The sequence below is a fragment of the Chionomys nivalis genome, chromosome 19 (genome assembly GCF_950005125.1).
Source record: "Chionomys nivalis chromosome 19, mChiNiv1.1, whole genome shotgun sequence".
Classification (NCBI taxonomy): domain Eukaryota; kingdom Metazoa; phylum Chordata; class Mammalia; order Rodentia; family Cricetidae; genus Chionomys; species Chionomys nivalis.
The window spans coordinates 53165363-53184793 of record NC_080104.1 but is presented as its reverse complement, the minus strand read 5'-3'; the positions used below and the strand labels follow the sequence as shown (position 1 = coordinate 53184793).

Below are 19431 nucleotides of genomic sequence, written 5' to 3'. Positions count from 1 at the left end.
GAACTGTCCACTGAGTATCCATCCATCCGTCTGTCTGTCCATTCACCCATCCATCCATACATCCACTCACCCATTCGTCCATCTGTCTGTTCATCTACCCACCCACCTGTTGAAATAAGAGCAGCGGGGCTGCTTTTCTGGTATCTGGCCGCCCGCAGGGCTAGCTTTACCGGGAATAGTTACAAGGAAACTGTATTTTTTTTTTTTTTTTGGTTTTTCGAGATAGGGTTTCTCTGTGGTTTTGGAGCCTGTCCTGGAACTAGCTCTTGTAGACCAGGCTGGTCTCGAACTCACGGAGATCCACCTACCTCTGCCTCCCGAGTGCTGAAATTAAAGGCGTGCGCCACCACCGCTCAGCTGGAAACTGTATTCTTTTAAACACTGCCTAGCCCATTAGTTCCAGCCTCTTATTGGCTAGTTCTTACATATTGATCTAACCCATTTTTAATATTTTGTGTAGCACCACGAGCTGGCTTACCAGGAAAGATCTTAACCTGCGTCTGTGTCGGATGGGAAAATCATGGCGACTCACTGACTCGGATTCTTTTTCCCAGCATTCTGTTTTGTTTACTCCACCCACCTAAGGGTTGGCCTATCAAATGGGCCTAGGCAGTTTTTTTATTAATTAACCAATGAAAGCAACAGATAAATACAAAACAGGGCCCACTCACATTTCTTCTGCTGCTCCCGGATGCTCTCTCGCCACTCGGCTCGCTCATAGTCGGAGGAGATCAGGAATGTGTAACTCTGCAGAGAGGGAAAAGAAGAGCAGACCCCAGTCATCTCCACTCTGCAGAGTCTGAGAGACACACTTTTCTCCCGCAGCTGGCTGAGTCCGGGTATGTGCACGGCTAAACTGACCACTTTTTGTACATGCTACTGTATTGTGGGCCATGGTACCCAGACACAGTATAGGCCTGTGTCCAGCATAAGGCTACCCGAAATGCCTGGGGTTAAGAGCATGACTCTGGCAGAGGTGGTGCGGCTTAAGGACATGGAGGGAGGGGTTATCTTTAGGGTGAGGGCTGATGGGAATCTAACCTCTGCATCCAGCCCATAAGAAGACAAGGCTCACAAAGTCTGGTCAGCGCTCTCCCTGTCACATGCAAAAGAATAAATCACGCAAAACCCTGTCTCGAACACGAACACACACACACACACACACACACACAGAGAGAGAGAGAGAGAGAGAGAGAGAGAGAGAGAGAGAGAGAGAGAGAGAGAGAGAGAGAAAATAGAGAGACCCAGGCTACAGGTGGCACCAGGAATCAGACCTCAGACCAGAAGAGAATGTCAATGACCCTGGAAGTCCCTAGGTAGAGTTCCTGTACCTGAGGACCCGAGGTCACATCTGCAGAAAATGAGCATGCTGTCTCCCCTACACCCTCCCTGGAGCCCTTGCCACTTCCCAGCCGCAGAAGCAGAGGGAGCTGTTATTCGGCTGGAGACTAGCCCAAAGCCCCATCGGAGGGATGTGTGCCTGCACGTGTCACACTGCACTGGTCTCTCTCGGAATGGGGATGCTCCCCAGCTCCCCGGAGCCATAGAATGGCTGCCACAAAGGCATCCATGAGCTGGAGACAACAGGCGCCTGGGTAAGTCTGGACCGCGGCTGGCACTCACCTTGCCATTGCGACTGTGTACCCTGAAGGCCATGCTGGGGGACATTAACAGCAACAGTGACTCTTGCTCGGACAGCTTCTTCCTCAGCCTCTCCATGACTTTGCTGCCTTTGTTTGCTCTCTGCAGAGAGAGAATAGTTTTGTCTTTTCATCTGGAACCAATGCCATCTGCTGCCCCTCAGTTGTGGTCCATCACTCCCCGGCCTTACCCCCGGGCTCACGGAGCACAGAATCCCATCTGTCAGCTCAGTACAGTCCAGGCCCTTCGTCAGCTGTTGCTGGTGGCCTTTAGAGGATGTGAACAGCCTTTCCTTGGGGTTGAGCCCCAGCACTAGCTAGGGGTGTGCTCACTGAGCCCTTCCTGAAGGAATCAGTCCTTTTTGTAAGAGCAGAGGCCAGGCCTTCAGCTTGTCAAAACCTGGACAATGTTCTGGAGTTAGTGGGATATAGGGGACCTATATCCCTGCCTTGGTCACATTTAACATCAGGCCCCTGGGATGTTGGGGGTCAGGGAAGGAGAGGTCCTAGCACATTAGAATGAACATCACTATGATCTGATTAGAAAACCCCTCCTTGGCCTGAGCTGTGTGGAACTTTCCTGAAGCCACTTGACTCTGGAAAGAAGACTGTGGCCTCTCATAAGCTGGTGCCCCAACCCCTATTCCCAGAAGAGCATGATGTGGGATAGCGACAACCATCAGCGGGCAGCAGGACCCAGTAGCCCCAAAGATACAGCACTGGCTCTGCTTGGGGACAATGCTACAGAGGTCATAAATCAATCATCTAACATCCACCGTGGTCTTGGCTCACCCCTATCTGAAGCTGCAGGGCTTCCCTACCTATCCCTAAAAGCGCAACATTTGCAATGTGGAGATCTAGGAAGGGGCATGCCCGCTGAAAGACCCTGTCCTGTTGTATCTACTTCACTAGGGATCTAGGGGGTGTCCTTGAGCAGAGGCCTTCTTTTGATGATACAGCTTGTTTGTGGGGTAATGCCAGCCCCCACCCCCCTGGCCTGAACTAACCTTAGACTCACCTTTACACCTCCTAAGAATTCTCCAGGAAAAAAAAAAATCTCAGGGGACTGTAATTCAAAGCAGCTAGGGGGGCTACATCCTAGTCTGCTCTGAGTCCTCTACAGCCTGATTGGGATGCACCGTCCTGCCCACCCCTCCCCCCGCCATGGTTAAGCATGTCTCCCTGCCACAACACCACACGGCAGCCCCCTGAGCATCAGCTAGCTGTAGCTCTAAATACGGAAGGTAGGGTGAGAGGATTGCCCAGGATACTAGCATGGACAATCCACCAAGACCTTGTCTCTTAGTTGTCCCTTGGATGCACTCTTTCTCTGCCTGACTTCATTTCTACTTGGTGTGACTTGGGGGTGGTGGGAAAACGGTCCTCCCACCCTTGGGTGCCTCTCTTGCCTGGGACCGTTGAGTACTGATCTCCTGGCTTGTTTCCTATGTGGAAGGAGGTTAAATTCACAACCTCCCTAAGAAGAATCAGGGGCTTCCTAGGCCTGGTCTTCCTGGGATGCAAGGACGGGGTAGGGGAGAGGATGAGAAGATCATAGTAAGAGGTAGGTACAAGGCTGGGCTCTCAACATTCCAGGGATGGCCATGCAGGCTTAAACTGGACCACGTCAGACAAGAGCCACAGGGGATCTGTGAGTGAACACGAACCTTCTATGCAAGGGATCACAAGTGAGGTAAATGGATATTGAGCAGTTTGACAGACGGGGTAAGCATCCTATAACAGACACTCCGTGAACACGCCTGCCGGATGCCTCATCTCCCACTGGGGCTCGGTTGCTAGGGACTTCAGTAGGAGAACTCAAATTTAGTTGGAGGCTCTCAAAACAACCAGAGTCCAGCTATGACCCGATGCACAGGAGCCGAGAACTCTCAAGGGTCCCCGCAGATCCTGCGGACCAGCTGTGGAGGGACAGATGCCTAGCCAAGACCGAGAGAGCACCTGCTCGGCCTGCACACAAGGGCCTGCTGTGTACTCAGGCTCCACGGAACCTGGCACGAGCTCTCCAAAATCGGTCACACCTTCTCCCGTTGGATGTCACTCTTGATCTGGGAGATTTTGATCTTCAGGGCATCCAGCTCCTCATCTGGCACCAGAGGGATGTTGGGCACGGCCTCCAGTTCATCCACCATCTGGAAGCTGAGGTCCGTGAGCGGAATGTACCATTTGCAGTCATACTGCTGGGTTTTGCTGGGGTGGAGAGGGACGAGAACGTTAACAGACCAAGCACTTCCCTTTGCTTTTGAGAAGCAGAGAGCCCTAGGTCTGCGGCTGGGCCCTTCATGTTTCACATGACAGGCTGGCTGAGGTTGGCAGCAGGCACTGACGGGAAGGGACGGGACTGAAGTGCAGAGGCGCAGAGGTTGAGAGGCCGCGGTATACCTGTTAGCGTCACTTCACTGATGGACAGGAGCGTAAGCTCCTCTTCTGCATGGAGTGAGTGAGTTTATTCTCACGTCAGCAGAAATGTGTAAGGAGACCCCATTGTGTCTAGGTTGTTCTAACATGACCTCTTGACTCCATTCCAACCTGGGCAAATCTCTGGTGCTGGTGGCGTGTGTGGATGTGTATGTTGGGCAGTCTGCTGGTGGCGTGTGTGGATGTGTACGTTGGGCAGTCTGCTGGTGGCGTGTGTGGATGTGTACGTTGGGCAGTCTGCTGGTGGCGTGTGTGGATGTGTACGTTGGGCAGTCTGCTGGTGGCAGTGGTGATGTGTATAAAACTTAGAAGGCATTACAGCACGGGAAGACGGAAGGACAGCTACCACCGAGTGACTAGTTGCTGACAGGAGAGAGTTCCTGGCCCAGCCCTGCAGCCCTAGACGCTTCTCTGATGGTTTATGATGAGACTTTCCTGCCTTTCATTACAGGACGCAAAGACAAGTCACTGCCCTGCCTTATGACCCCTCCAGATGGTTATTGACATCCCTGACTTTGAGCTTGGCATCAAATTCAAGTAGAAACAATGTAAAGAGTGGGGGGTCTGGCTACATTTTTATTCATGTCTGTCAGAAACCCAGCCACCCAAAGCCTTGCAGTGAGGGCAGGGCCAATGGTGAGGGCAGGGCCAACGTCACTCACCCTCCACTTTGCTTCTTCAGCTTGGTGCAAAGAAGCAGGTCGGTGAATAGGAAGATGTGACGCAGCTTGCGGGCCCCCTCCACCAGCTCCACCATGAAGCTGTCCTTCAGCAGCTGCCGGTGCTGTGGGCACAGTGTGTACAGGGGGCAGGTCAGGGCGATGGGTGTGGAAGGGAGATGGGGCACCGGGCCTCTGTCTCAGCAGGAGCAAGGAGGAGACTGTCTAGAAACCGCTCTCCTTTGGGATTTACACTCCTGCTGTGTTTATTCTAGTCATCTTATTTGCCTGCTAAGAGATGGGGCTGCCGGCATCTCTCTTGTTCTGCCAATTATTCTGAGTCCCACCTAGATGCTCAGCCCAGAGAAGAATACCAGAGAATGGGGCAGAGGTTGACATCAGTTTGGGGTGACTGGTACCTCTCTGAGGAGCTGGCCTGAGGTCAGCCACACAGACCGGATGCTCCTGTTGGGTGACTGTTCTCAGGCACGGGCACTACACTCCAGTGACGGACTGGGCAGCCAATCAGCAGGGAGAAGATGGGCCCAGGAGTTCTTCGAGAAGAAGCAGGGCTGGGAGTATGGGCTGGGTCTCATGCCGAAGGCTTCAGGAAGCTGTGGACCTATGTCTGAACCCTACCTCCGACCCTTCCCCCAGACACTAATGACTAAGAACAAGGCCAACAGAGAGATGAGGATGTGTGACACAGGTGGGCGGGGCCTAGAACAAGGGAAGGACTGTGAAGAGAGTCTCCCAGTAGGTCCCAAGCCTTCTGTAACTCAACAGTCCATCAACAAGCCAAGGACAGTCACCTCTCCTGTGCAACCCAACACGTTGCTAAGCAGGCATAATAAGACAAGTTATTAACTTGTTCAGACAATGCCAGCCACCTCATGTGGATTAGATGGTATGTCATGCAGAGGACCGAGACAGGATGAAGTACTGTTACTGTGAACCACCCCAAGCCCAATTCAGACACGAGAAAATGGCCCCGGAAAGGCCATCCGAAGGCAGTACTGCAAGCACGGGGCATGTTTACTCATTGGCCTGGGGGGAGCACCCGGCTTCAGGAAGGCTTTCTGGAGGGGCACCTGCTCTCCACACTGTCCGGGGAAGGACCTGCGGGTCAGATGTATACAACAAATTCTACTGTTGCTGGGCAGTGGCAGCTCACACCTTTAATTCCAGCACTCAGGAGGAAGAGGCAGGTGGATCTCTATGAATTCAAGGCCAGCCTGGTCTACAAAGGGAGTTCCAGGAGAACCAGAGAAATCCTGTCTCAAAAAACCAAACCAAACCAAACCAAACTCCACTGTCTTCCCCAGCCTGAGGTGTAGTTGATCCCCAATCCCCCAAGAAGCAGGATGCTCCCTCCTTTCATCCAGTGGACTAGGGCTGTACAGGGCCTGGTTCCCTGTGCCTGTAGTCTCCACCCCCACAAATTCTACTTCCCACGCTCTGCAGGGTGCAGCCTGGACAGATCCCCTGACATCCCCTGGCATGGAGGGTCATATAACGCCATCACAGGCACTCAGCTCATGACGGCCGGCTGACTGCTGGTGTGGAACAGCTAATTATTTTATATAGGCTGGTGTCAACATGCTAAGACCAGGACTCTGACACACACCTCCATGACGGTAAATACAAGATTCAAGAAACAGTATACAGACATTTGTCTTTTGGGGCATGAGCCTAGCCTTTAACAGACGAGCCACCTCCCTAGCCCAATGGTGCATACATCTGAGGAAATGTTGGTGGGAGATCGAGAGTAGATTATAAAGATGGGTATATATATGGCTAGGTCTGTGGCGGGGATAAGGAAGTGTTCTGGGACACCAAAGTCTGCAATGAATGCTTCCTCAATAATAAGGACACAGAAGTAGGACCGCAGACCACCAGATGGCAGTCTTTTCTCGTTCCAAATAACTGGACCAGCAGAGGGCGCCCTAAGCTCAGCCTAGAAGCTGTGGGTCTGTCGTGTTTAGGCAAGCGTCCCCTGGCACCGAATGCTCTCCAAATCTCATGCAGGCTTAAGAGGTTCCAAGAGGCAGATTTAGCCGGGTCTTGGCAAGCACTTTTGATATCACAACAGTTACTTAACCCCTCTCCAGCTTTGTCACGGGTCGGGGGAGGAGGAGGAGGGGAGGGGACAGACGATGACTTCAACACTTCCCAGCCGGCCCCACCACCCCTGGTCCCCATTCTGTGAGAGCTATTTCAGGGGTGTGTAAAAGTCACTGATGGGGACATCCATCAGAGTTGTCCTTGTGCAAAGCACCATGAGATCTGGCTTCTGAATCCCAGGGCATGGGCAGTCCCCCGCCAAACAGAACATTCAATAGCCAGGGTGGAGGGCGCCCAAGCCTTGGGACAACAGGTGGGGCCCCAAACATAACAACAGCCCATCCAGGAAGGGAGGCCTGGGATCAGAGAACCAGAGAGGAGAGCCCGGTGGGTGAAGACTGCAGTGGGAAGAGGGCGGGCCCAGGACTGTCCCAGGCCTGGAGGTAAGAGTCTCAGGCTGGTAGTCTCCCCCTGCTTTATAATAAAGTTAAGATCCCTAGGCTTCTGGGCAGATGCCTCCTCCATAGCTCATGTCAGCCAGGCCTGGGTTCAACTCTGCAGGGAGGGGAGGGGCTAAGACCCTCTCATTTCTCCCATCCTCCATCTTCTCCCCCTGGAAACAGCTGCAGGGGAGGGGAGAGACAGGTCCAAGACAGATAACACAGGGAAGACTCTATGATAAGGAAATATAGGGGTGAGGCGGAGAAGGGAGCCCTAACAGTAACCTTGTCCCTCTGACCATTAGCTAAGAAGCTTTCATTGCAAATTCAACTCCTGCTGCCTCCCCCATTCCCTTCCTGGAATACTGGCTACTGTGCAGACTCCGGCCAGTCTGGTCTGGCTGGGCCAGCTCACACGGCCTTAGCGAGTTCAGACTCTGGCGGCTTCCGGCTGCCCAGGGGACACCTCACTCAGAAGTGCTCATCAGTCTGGTTACAGGCCCGGGAGCACAGGGCGCCCAGCACTGGCTTTCCATCCCACCCGCCCCCATTCTCCAGGGCACACAGACAAGGTCAAGGCTGAACCACCTCTGTTAGAGGCAACAGTGTGCAAAAAATTAAATGAGGTCAGGCGCTCAGGAGGAAGTGTCTATTCAAAGCCTCACCCAGTGCACGTCCCACCCCACCCCCGCCCCAAGACAGAGCTGAAGGACAGACAGCCCAGGACCTTGCTGGACCCAGGTCCAAGGAGTCTGTAGCTCAGAGAAGGCTGCTTGTGGAAATGGCAAGCCTTGTGTCCAAGAGGAGATGGGGAGAGATGTGTGTATGTTCCCGTGTGTGGCTGTTGGTGTGTGAGTCCTGGTTTCTCCACATGGGCATGTCCTGTGTGCTGGCAGGAGTCCCTATGTAGGTTTCTGCGTCCCCAGGTTGTAGGGCAAAGCAGTGGAGGAAGACCTGTGTATGGTTTTGGGGGGATGCACTCTCTGGGTGTTCCTCTACATGCAGGTAGGAAATATCAGCTGGAAAGGACATCACTGCCTTCTTGAGAACCGACATAAACAGACCAGGATCCCCTCCACTTTCACTGCCTGTCTCCTGGCATGGCTTGGGAACCAGCCTGTCCGGGGCCTCCTTTGGGAAGACCAAATTTAGAAGCACGTTGTTATGGTTTTAATGTTTACACCCTAGCTTGTTTACTTTCTTTTTATCTCGTTGTCTTTAAAACTCAGATGTAGGGTGGGGTGGGGGCTGAACCACACAGCTCAGGGACAAAACGTTTGCCTAGCTTTTACAAGGCCCTGGGTTCCACGCCAGTGTTACAGATGGGGACAAATAAAAGCCTGTTTAGTGACATTTTTTTTCTTGAGGATTAAATGAAACAACATACCCACAGGGCCTCCCAGGGGCTCCGGGGCTCTTGTGGGTGCTAAGGACTGAATCCAGGATCCTGCATATATATTCTGAGTGCACCACACTGTAAGTTCTGAACTTGCTGCTTGGGCTGTGGGCTCTGCGGTCCATGTCCACCCTCATAATGGCAGCAAGTAAGCATTGCCTAGAAGGTGCTCAGTGCTGATGCTCCCCACCCTCTCAATGCCTCTTGCAAATGGGTTTGACTTTACCCATTCATCAATTATCCGCGTGTGTGCATGCACGCGAGCATCCGTGCGCGCGCGCGCACACACACACACACACACACACGAAATGGAGCCCCAGGTTTCAAGCATGATAGGCAAGTACTCTACCAGTGAGGTATACCCTTCGCCCCCAACTCCTTTTAATCGTCGGCAGGAAAGCCTAGTGTGCTCTAAGCCCCGCTGCCTCGTAGCCTTCACTAGCTCTGTCCTTTCTTTTTTTTTGTTTTTTTTTTTTGTTTTTCGAGACAGGGTTTCTCTGTGGTTTTGGAGCCTGTCCTGGAACTAGCTCTTGTAGACCAGGCTGGTCTCAAACTCCCAGAGATCCGCCTGCCTCTGCCTCCCGAGTGCTGGGATTAAAGGCGTGCGCCACCACCGCCCGGCAGCTCTGTCCTTTCTTACAGTGCCTTCAGAAGCCACTGCCTGCCTCCTCCACGGCCTCTAGAAGCCCAGCAGAGAACTGGAATCATCAGCTACTCTTGCAAGCCCGAGCAGCACACAGTGCAGAGCTCAGAGCAGACAGGCCATCACCGCTCGGAGGAAATGATCCGGCAGTAGGGACTTAGTTATTGAACTGTGAAGTTAATTCAGCTAAACAAGTGCTCACCCACCCACCAGCTCACAGGCCGAGGGCCTGGAAGGATTAAAATGCATTTGCAGGATCTTCTGATCCAAAAAGCTGAGACCCCAAGCCCTCACTCCTCATGCTGGGCAGCTCCTGCTCCTGCTAGTTCCTGGTGTGCTTGGGTAAGAATTCTGCCCGGCCAGGGCAGCCGCTGGCCGCTGCTCAGTTTGGAAACCACCTCTAACGCTGCCCAGACACTTCCAAAAAAGGGCCAGCTCTGGAGCCAGGAGACTTGGCTGAAAAGCATGAAGAGATCAGAGCAGACACGCTAGACATCAGGTGCTGCCCACGGCTCACACGTGCGACTCTTCATAGTGCCCCGACTCATCCCGCTGGGATACTATAGGTTCTTTCCTGGCTGGCGACACCAAGGATGCCCATCAGCATCTTCAGCACAGATGGTATCTCCATGTCACCACTCTGTTTCATAGTATCAGTATGTGACATGACAAAACTTTCAGCTCCACCATGGCCCAGTGGAGGGGGTCACTGTCCTTAGAGAGCACAGATGCTCAAGGGGGAGGGGGCCCAAGTCAGCTTCAGAGGCAAGCAGTGGGCAAGGACCAGCGTGGGGTTGAAGACTGCCCTTCTAGTACCTTTCCTGCAGCATCAAGCACTGTGCGGGTGGAAGGACACTGGGGAGGACGATGAGGATCCGACACGTCTGGGGACCAAGGGACACAAGTACAGGCATCCTAGGGCACTGATGGATAGGGCTGGATGAAGCGGGTAAGCAAACCTGCACACCCTATGAGCAGCAGAGGCAGCATCAGCAGACGCCTCCACAGGTAGCCTCCGGCCTCCTTAAAACACTCTGCCCTAAACACTACAGACCTGCAGACAGATGCGGGAGTAGGGACTTAGCTGCTAGCTTCCGGGTGACACCTCAGTCCTCAGTCCCTAAGGCAGCTGACTTGAGCGCATGGACTATGTCTGTTAAGGGAGCCTAAGCAGCGGGCTGGGAACAGGAGTAGAATTGGTCCCATATTCAGGGTCAAGGGAAAAGGGGTTCAAATGTTTGCCTCTCAGGTCCTAAAGAAACAGTGGGCATAAGAGAAGACAGAGACACCGTGTGGGATGGGTGACCCCAGCAGGTATACAATCAATACATGGGATCTTGATGGGCACAAATCTGACACCAAGTCAGATACAACGGGATGCTGATGGGGAAACACAGGCTCCGCTCTTATCCAACGGCCTCACGTGAGAACCATACGCAAGGCCCAGTGTCACTCTAGAGGAGACCTGTTTCCTACTTTCCCTAGGTGCCGGATACTGACCACCTGGCTAGGTGGAAAACTGCTCCACTCAATATTGTTCCCCAGGGGTTACTAGCTAGTAAAGCTAGGGTCCCACCGCTTCTGCCTTCAACGGAGTTAACGACAACAGAAAAGTGGACACACAGGGCCAGGGTACTGTCATTTACTGCTTTTCCCATAAATTGCATCCCTTTGAGGCCCAGGGGCCCAGAGAGGTGAGTTAAGCCCCTACCCTACTGTAGAGACAAAGAACGGAGAAGAAGGGAGAAGCTATGGGTACCGGGATGCTTAGGGACAGCTCTCAGAATACTGGGATGGAGCCCGAGTTGGCTTTATTCCAGAGCCCAAAGGACAGCTCCTTCCTCTTCCCCAGCTCCTCCTGGGTCAGGCCCACCAAGAGAGATATGACCAGGCGCCTCATTCGCAATTAAGCCCAATTAGACCGTGCCTAAGTACTTTCAACTCAACATGTAGGACAGCTCTTCCCAGAAAGAGACATGGAGGATGAGAGCCAAGAGCAGCCTGCCTGTCACTGTACTGAAAAAGGAAAGAAATGTCCCCAGGCACCTGGCACATGAGCCAGAGGAGGAAGAAGTGGTTCTCAGAGGCAGCTGCGGTCAGTGGCATGACCTTACCATGACCTGCGTGGGTCTGACAGCTCCTGTCTGGGTGCAAGACTCCAGAGACAACAGCGCAGCTTCCCCAACTCTAACACCCCTTCTGACACAGGATGTTAGATTCCAGCTCCTGGCCCTGGTCCTCCGCTGTCCTCACCAGTCAGAGGAGGCCAGGAGCACAGGGTGCTTATTGATGACTCACAGAAACAGAATCTTCATCCATGGCTAGCACAGGGAGAAGGGGAGCTCTGTGCTGCAGATATCAACTTCCTTAGCCAGATTATGTCCCCCCAAACTGTGGATCCTTCCCTGGGCACAGGATCACCCTTTTGACTTTACCCTGATGTCCTGCTGTACCCGGCAGTCATGGGTTCCCCAAGGGCCATATGTATCCTGTGCTGTGCTGAGCCATCTGCTAAGGACCAGCAAGTGACTCTCTGTGCCTGAGAGAGATCGAGGGTGCCGCGCTCAGCCTCTGTGCCTGAGATCGGGGGTGCCACGCTCAGCCATGCTCACCTCTCCTTTCTTCACGGTCATGGACTGCCGCCGGGGTGTGATCTCCTCATTGATGCTGGACAGGAAGTTCTGTGAGATGCGGAGGGCGTCCTGCAGCAGGGAATGGTCAGGATGGCTGGACGGAGTATGCTTTAGCAAGTCCTGGCCCAGGTGGGAAGACCAGAGTTAGTCAGAATAGCATCGGCACAGAACACTGTGAAACCATACACGCACACTGGGTACAATTCAGAGCTGCAGGCCCACTGCTCCCAAAGCCCAGACATAAGTATTAATAATTTATATACCATAACAACAATTTGTTCCTTGCCCATGGCAAGCAGCTCCCTGATTCACAGAAACAAAACCCTTTCAACTCCTAATCCCAACTACAAAGAGAAGCTAGGGAGATGAGTAGGTCCACTCCTCACTCCCACCACTCCTAGGTGGCTCTGATGTTCACCAGGATGCTTTACTACACACAGGCCTGAGATCTGAACCAATCACAGCCAGAGGCAGATGGCAGCATCTCAGAGTCAAATGGATGGGCTACCTGGCCAGAAACTCCAAACTTACTATTTCACAATCCTAGAATCATCTAGAAAGCCTTAATGAGGAACTGTCTAGAGCAGGATGGCTTGGAGGCATACCTGTGGGGAATTATCTTGAGTATATTTGCTTAAGTGGAAGACCTGTCCACTGTGGAGGGCGCCATTCCCTAGTCAGGGCATTATGAATGTGTAAGAGTGGAGAAAGCCAGCTGTGCACAGTGCACACATTCATCCTATCTCTGCTCTTGATTGGGATGTGACTGGCTGCTTCAAGATCTGTCACCCTGATAGCTCCGCCCTCGGAGCTCAGAGGCATCATATCCCCCTGGAACTGGAGTTTAAGGTGACTGTGAGTCACCTGATGTGGGTACCGAGAATCAAACTTAAGGTCCCCTGGGAGAGCAGTACACAGTCTTAACTGCTGAGCCATCTCTCCAGCCTCATCCCCAAAACAACCAAGCACAACAAAGAAGAATAAAGCCGAGTATGGTAGCACATGCCTGTGATCCCAGGATTTGGGAGGTTGAGGCACAAGAACCATGACTTCAGGTTCAGCTTAGGCTATAGAGCAAAACCCTCAAAAAAAAAAAAAAAAAGCTAAAAGAAATTAGGCAAAGCTGCCTGGACCAAAATGAAATAATAATCTCCATATATACTATTAAAAGGAAAAAAAGTAGGGAATGGAGAGATGGTTCAGTGGTTAAGAGTACTCGCTGCTCTTCCGAAGGTACTGAGTTCAATTCCCAGCACCCACATGGCAGCTCACAAGTGTCTGATGCCCTCTTCTGGTGTACAGATGTACATGCAGGCAAAGTACCCATATATTGCATAAATAAAAGGGGGAAAGTGGTGTGAACACTTACAACATGACGTCTTCTAAGTAATTAAAGAAGATGTTCACACATGTTAGTTCATGATCAACAAGCCCTCTAGTGGGGGTCTCATTCGTGGGAGGGGAAGAAGAAAAGAAAAACGTATTCTTGTGAATTGGTGGCTCATTAAGCAAAATATGCGCCTGAAATTTGTAAGCATGCATGCTATGAACAGGGTTTCCCTGGGCAGCAAGACCAGAGTTGGTTCTATTTTCTGGTTTTGCTTCTCAGCGTAGGAAAGCATCCTGGCAGTGGGTCACCAGCCTACCGCCTAACCCTGCCTGTTGTCCATGGAACCTCAGCTCACACACTTCACTGCCACACAGTGTTCCCACGACCTCTGCCCACGTGGGTTAGGATGCTCCTTCCCTGTCTGTCCCAGTGGGGGCACCTGGAGATAGTGCTGCTGTTTCCCAGCAACGTCCAGGGAGGTCCTGCATTCTCAATAATTCTGTGTGGTAAGGGAATGGCTGGGCACAGGTGAGGAGGAGGGCGAAAGACCAGCATCAACCTCCAGACAGGGGACCCAAGGGAGTCTCAGGTGAAGAGGTCTTCCTCAGCTGAGGACAAGGAGAGGACCCAGGCCGCCTTGGATAGGCAGCTGTCATGCTCTATGATGGGACTCACGTGCAGGACTAGTGTGCTCCTTGTCACCCGGTCCACAGGTTTGTAGAGCAGATCTGTGGAGAGACACGCGGGGGGACATATGATCACACCTGGGGAAGACAAAACGCTTACCTGCCCACTGGTGCTGCAAGGCCAAGAAGATGGAAGAGAAGTCCCACCTCCCCTCTGCAGGGCCATGAGGGCAAACTTGGGATCTGTCTGCCATGCTCCCGGCTTGGAGTTCAGGGCTGCTGCTCAGGCCTGGGCAACTGGAAAGGCTCGGTATGGATGCGAGGCTGCCCTTGGACTGTCTAAGAGGATGGTGAGGGCCCTAGTCCTACCCCGTAGCAGACCAGGATGCGGCTCTGAAAGTCCATGGCCTGGATCTGAGATGGGCAAAATCCAAAAAGAGATCTACATCTGGTGGCTGCTCTGGGATGGGAACGCATCTAGGGACACCAGGGCCAGCCTTGGCCATATTTGCTTCTCTCACACAGTGATGAGCATCGTAGACATGAGCTCAGACACTTAAGTCTTCCTAACATGCCAGGTACACTTCTTTACATAACTTCCGTGACTGCTACTGGACACACACTGCTGTCTCCGTTTCATAGATAGGGAGGCTGGGACTCGGAAGGGCTAGGGAGTGAGCTCTGGGAAATAGAACTATATCCGCTGTTCATTACTACTCCTGTTCACACCAGCCTAACTCATCTCCTATTCATACCAGCCTAACCGTTCACACCAGCCTAACCCTAACTGTTCACACCAGCCTAACTGTTCACACCAGCCCAGCAATTCAAGCAAGAAGCAACTTACTACTTTTTGATTAGTACAGGCAGAGGTTAAACACATGTTCCAGGGCTCAACCCTTGCCTGCCTACCTACCTGCACTCCACACAAGTACTTTATGTGATGATGCCTTTGCCTTGTTCTCTGTTATTGATAGTTGGTGCGCTTTTGCTTTGAAACATGACTGGACTCTGCCTCCGTGAATGAATTCATCTATACATGGATGATCATGGAAGTTGCTTTGCTATTGATTTGAACTATCTCTTGCATACTTGCTTGCCTTGCTGTGTGATGGCCCATGTTGTCTTGGGACTCTGCAGAGTCCCCACTGGCAAGAGTGCCTTTACTAGATGCAACCGCTTAACGTTGAGCCTTCTCATCCTTTAAGTTCTGTGTGCTTGTGTGTGTTACTTGAGATTGAGAACAGGCCCTGTGTATACCATCAAGCTATAGCCCCAGAACAAATAAACCTTTATTTTTTATAGAGTGCTCGGTTAAGCCATGTGCGGCGGATCTTATTAGTGATCTCATCACCTGGGAGGCTGAGTTAGGAGGATAGCAGTGAGTTCCAGTCAAGTCTGGAGCACAGTGTGAAACCCTGTTACAAAGACCAATGAAATAAATAAATAAAATAAAATAAAGAACTCAGTGGTGCTACTCAGTGGCAGCAGCAGAAACTAGATTAATACCTACAAAGGAAGAGAAAATGCAATCGCCTTTCAGGGCCAGTGGAGACATGATGATATTCTTAGAAGGTATTTAAGGGGGTTGAAGGGATGGCTCAGCACTTGAGTGTATGCTGCTGGCCAGGTGGTGGTGGCGCACACCTTTAATCCCAGCACTTGAGAGGCAGAGGCAGGTGGATCTCTATGGGTTCGAGGCCAGCCTGGTCTATAAGAGCTAGTTCCAGGAGAGTCATCAAAAAAATCAAAGAGAGTGCATGCTGCTTTTCCCACCACCTACACTGGGAAGATCACAGTCACCTGCAACTCCAGCTTCAGGGGATCCAGTGTGCCCAGTCTCCTTCCCTAACTCTCTCTCTCTCTCTCTCTCTCTCTCTCTCTCTCACACACACACACACACACACACAATTAAAAATCATTTTAAAAAGTATTTTGGGGGACTGGAGAAAGGCTCAGTTGTTAAGTGTACTTGGTGCTCTTCCAGAAGATCTAAGTTCAGATCCTAGCACCCACAACCACCTGCAACTCCAGCACCTGGGGGAATCCACTGCCTCTGGCCTCCATGGGCCAAACCGCACTCACGTGCACATACCCACACATAGACACACACCCCCAGTATTTAGTAACAACAACAAATAATAGCTGATATGAGTATTTGGGATCTGGAGCGGTGGCTTAGTGGTTAAGAGCACTTGCTGCTCTTCCAGAAGCCATGGGCTCGCTCCCCAGCAGCTCACGCTTGCCTGCCTCTGACTCCAGTTCAAGGGCATACAATGCCTTCTCCTGGCCTCTGGGTACTACACACACCCATGGTGTACATACATATATACATACATACATACATACATCATACATTCATTCATTCATACATACCTCATACATACATACACATAAAACAAAAATAAAAAAAAATCTTTAGAAAAAATTAAAAATATTTTTAAATGGGCTCCCACTTGCTCAGACTCGCCCCAAACTTGCTCTCCTCCACCTCAGCCTCCCCAGTATCTCAGACTACAGCCAAATGTCCCCACACCAGGCACAGCACAACAATGTGGTATTTAATGTCAGACAGGGTCTCACTATGTATCCCAGGCCAGCCTCAAATGTAAGTTTCTCCTAAATGTCTCCTGAAAGCTGAGATTATAGGTGTGCCACCTCACTGGCTTTCCTAGTAACACTTTAATATGTGATATTTATTATGTGATTCTTTAAAAAAATACTGTGTCTATATGAGCTGCCATGTGAGTGCTGGGAACAGAAAGAGCTGTAAGGCCTTTAACTGCTGAGCCATCTCTCCAGACCCTTAATATCTTTTCCATTTTTTTGGAAAGATTTATTTATTATGTATATAGTGTTCTGCCTGTATGCCAGAAGAGGGCACCAGATCTTTTTTTTTTGTTCTTTCTCTCGAGACAGGGTTTCTTATTGTAGCCTTGGCTGTTCTGGAACTCACTCTGTAGATCAGGATAGCCTTGAACTCACAGAGATCCACCTGCCTCTGCTTCCAGTGTGCTGGGATTAAAGATGTGTGCCTAGCCCAAGGGCACCAGGTCTGATAAATGGTTGTGAGCTATCATGTGGGTGCTGGGAATTGAACTCAGGACCTCTGAAAGAGCAGTCAGTACTCTTAACCTGAATCATCTCTCCAGACCTATATTATCTTTCTAAAGACACAGATTAATTAATTAATTTTGTGTGTGCATATGCATGCATGTGCACTGGACAGCAGGCATGTGTGTGTGCATGTGGAATTTGTAGGATAACTTTGGAGAACTGGCTCTCTACCATGTGGACCGGGTCATCAGGCATGACAGCAAGCCCTTTACCCACAGCCCCACAGTGAACTTGGCAGACTGAGGTACCTGCTAATTCCTACAATGTTTTCCTGGTGTCACGGTTAGTGACCTTATCCTTTCTGCCCTACCCTGTCCCAGGCTGGTCTCTGTTCCTCCTCACTCACTACCTGAGGTCCATAACTAGGAAGATGACAGTGGTGACCCAACGAGGTGTAGTGTCTTTCCAACAACATCCCCTCTGTTGGAAGTGGCCACTACCGCAAGGGCAAAGAGAACCCTCTGCAGAGAGAACTCACTTTCCAAGGAGTTCTTGGTGGTGGAGTCCTTGGCATCTCTGTTGCTCCTGGCTCTCAGGTTCTGCAGAGAGAAGAGCACATGCTCACACGGAATGGCAGAAGCAACTTGGGCACCACAGCCTGAACACAGATAGCCCTGTATGCAGCAAGCATCAGGGGGCACTCTGAGCCACCAAATGAAGACATGGATTGAGCAATGACCTATGGAAAAGACGAGGACAAAGGGTGTCCCCTAGATCAATGGTTCTCAATCTGTGGGTCGTGACCCTTTGGAGGAAGACCAACCCTTTCACAGGAGACACCTAAGACTATTGGAGAACATAGAAATTTACATTTTGATTCACAACAGTAGCAAAATTACAGTTATGGAGTAGCAACAAAAATAATTTTATGATTGGGGGCCACTACCATACGAGGAAATGTACTAAAGGGTCAAAACATTAGGAAGCTTGAGAACCACTGCCCTGGATGCTCCCTTAAGACAAGCTTTCTCAATCTCAGCACCTCCGGCATTGAGGGGTCCTGAGTACCTGCCCTGTGAGGCTGCCGCAAGCCACATCCCTGGTTCCTATCTATGAGTGCAGTAAGAATCCACTCCCCTGCCCAAGGCTCCTGTGGGAACAAAGTCATCTACAGAGATGGACCCGGAGACGGAGACTTCTGCACAAAGTGCTTACTAGCAGCTTAACAGCGTTCAAGGAGCTGGCCATTCTGAAAAGTCCCCACTCACCTTTGGTGATGGCCAGTGCGGTAGGGGTAGGGGTGGGGCACCCCCAGACGGATAGCATGTTTTACTTTCAGCCAGTCTCATGATTGGACATGCACATACGTACTCGCTATAATGTACAAATGAATTGCTTTATTATAAAGGGATGTGTCCCCCCAAAAGGCCCGTGTACTGGGAACATAAACCCCTACCAGACACACTGAGCTTGAAGTTGGGATCTTTAAGAGGTGGTTGGATGAGGTCATGAGGGCACACCTCAAGTGAGTTAGTCTGCCTGTTCTGTCCTTACATGTGACACCCTGTCCTGTGATGACTGAGCGAGAAGATCCCTAACAGAGGAACCTCAGTGTGGTCAGGCTTCTCGGCCTCCAAACAAATACATTTCTAGTCTTTACAAAGGACACAGCGAGCAGTTTGTAGTAGCGATGGAGAAAAGATAAAGGCATCTTGAATCCGACCCTGGGCCTTGTGAGGCCCTGTGAGGACCGCTCCTGTTGAATCACAACGGTGTCCTGCGAGGGAGATGACCCGGCCAACTCTGAGTCAGAGCTGGGGTTCATACCCAGCCTTTAATCTGGTATACTTTGTTCTCATAACAACCAGCCCACAGCCCATGGCGGGAGTGGGAAGACACGAGTGGGAGTCGGCAGCGCTCTGGTCTGCACGGCGTCAGGGCGCTCCCTCATTACCTCAGATATTTCTGCAAACTGACTGTTGGCCTGACAGCACTTCTCCGCGGTTTCCATGGCCACGCCATAGTTATCCACGAAGGCTCGGTACACACCCAGCTGGCTGGCCTGCGGACAGGAAGGAGGGGAGGGTGAGACAGAGGTGGGAGAGGAAGTTGTTCCCTGCCTCCCCGAGGACTGGGCTCGTGAGCATCGCTCTGGAGAGAACCCAGGTAAGAGACAGCACGCGGGGTGCAGGAACGTCAGCTCTTCCCTCCCACCTGCTTCACCTCCCCACACACCAAGCACGATTCCCTCTCCGAAAACGACATGTTGAGAAGTGAGTCACAGCCTTGGACAGGTAATGGTTCCCTTCAGAGATCCTTATTCCTCCCACCCCAAATGCAACAAAGGGTGTCACGAGGAGCGGCTTAAACTTGAGGTGAGAATGCAGATAAATGCTTCCACGCAGGTGAGATGGAGGAGGCCCCCCTGGTAACCGTGGTATTGTGCTTGTATCTGATCCTGTCAGGCAGGTAAACAACAGTCTGGCTGGCCAGTAAGAGGAGCTCCC

General features: G+C 51.6%; 1 protein-coding gene across 1 annotated transcript in view; it reads right to left on the bottom strand.

The window, feature by feature from the left end:
- Positions 1–19431, bottom strand: part of Bcr (BCR activator of RhoGEF and GTPase) — a 115741-nt gene that overhangs the window by 26226 nt on the left and 70084 nt on the right. Inside the window, exons 5-12 of the mRNA XM_057794646.1 lie at positions 18879–18986; positions 17463–17523; positions 13917–13969; positions 11891–12031; positions 4739–4860; positions 3680–3848; positions 1624–1743; positions 672–747 (exon numbers count right to left, since the gene is read on the bottom strand). Coding sequence (XP_057650629.1) covers positions 672–747; positions 1624–1743; positions 3680–3848; positions 4739–4860; positions 11891–12031; positions 13917–13969; positions 17463–17523; positions 18879–18986 — 850 coding nt within the window. The remainder of the gene's footprint in view (positions 1–671; positions 748–1623; positions 1744–3679; positions 3849–4738; positions 4861–11890; positions 12032–13916; positions 13970–17462; positions 17524–18878; positions 18987–19431) is intronic.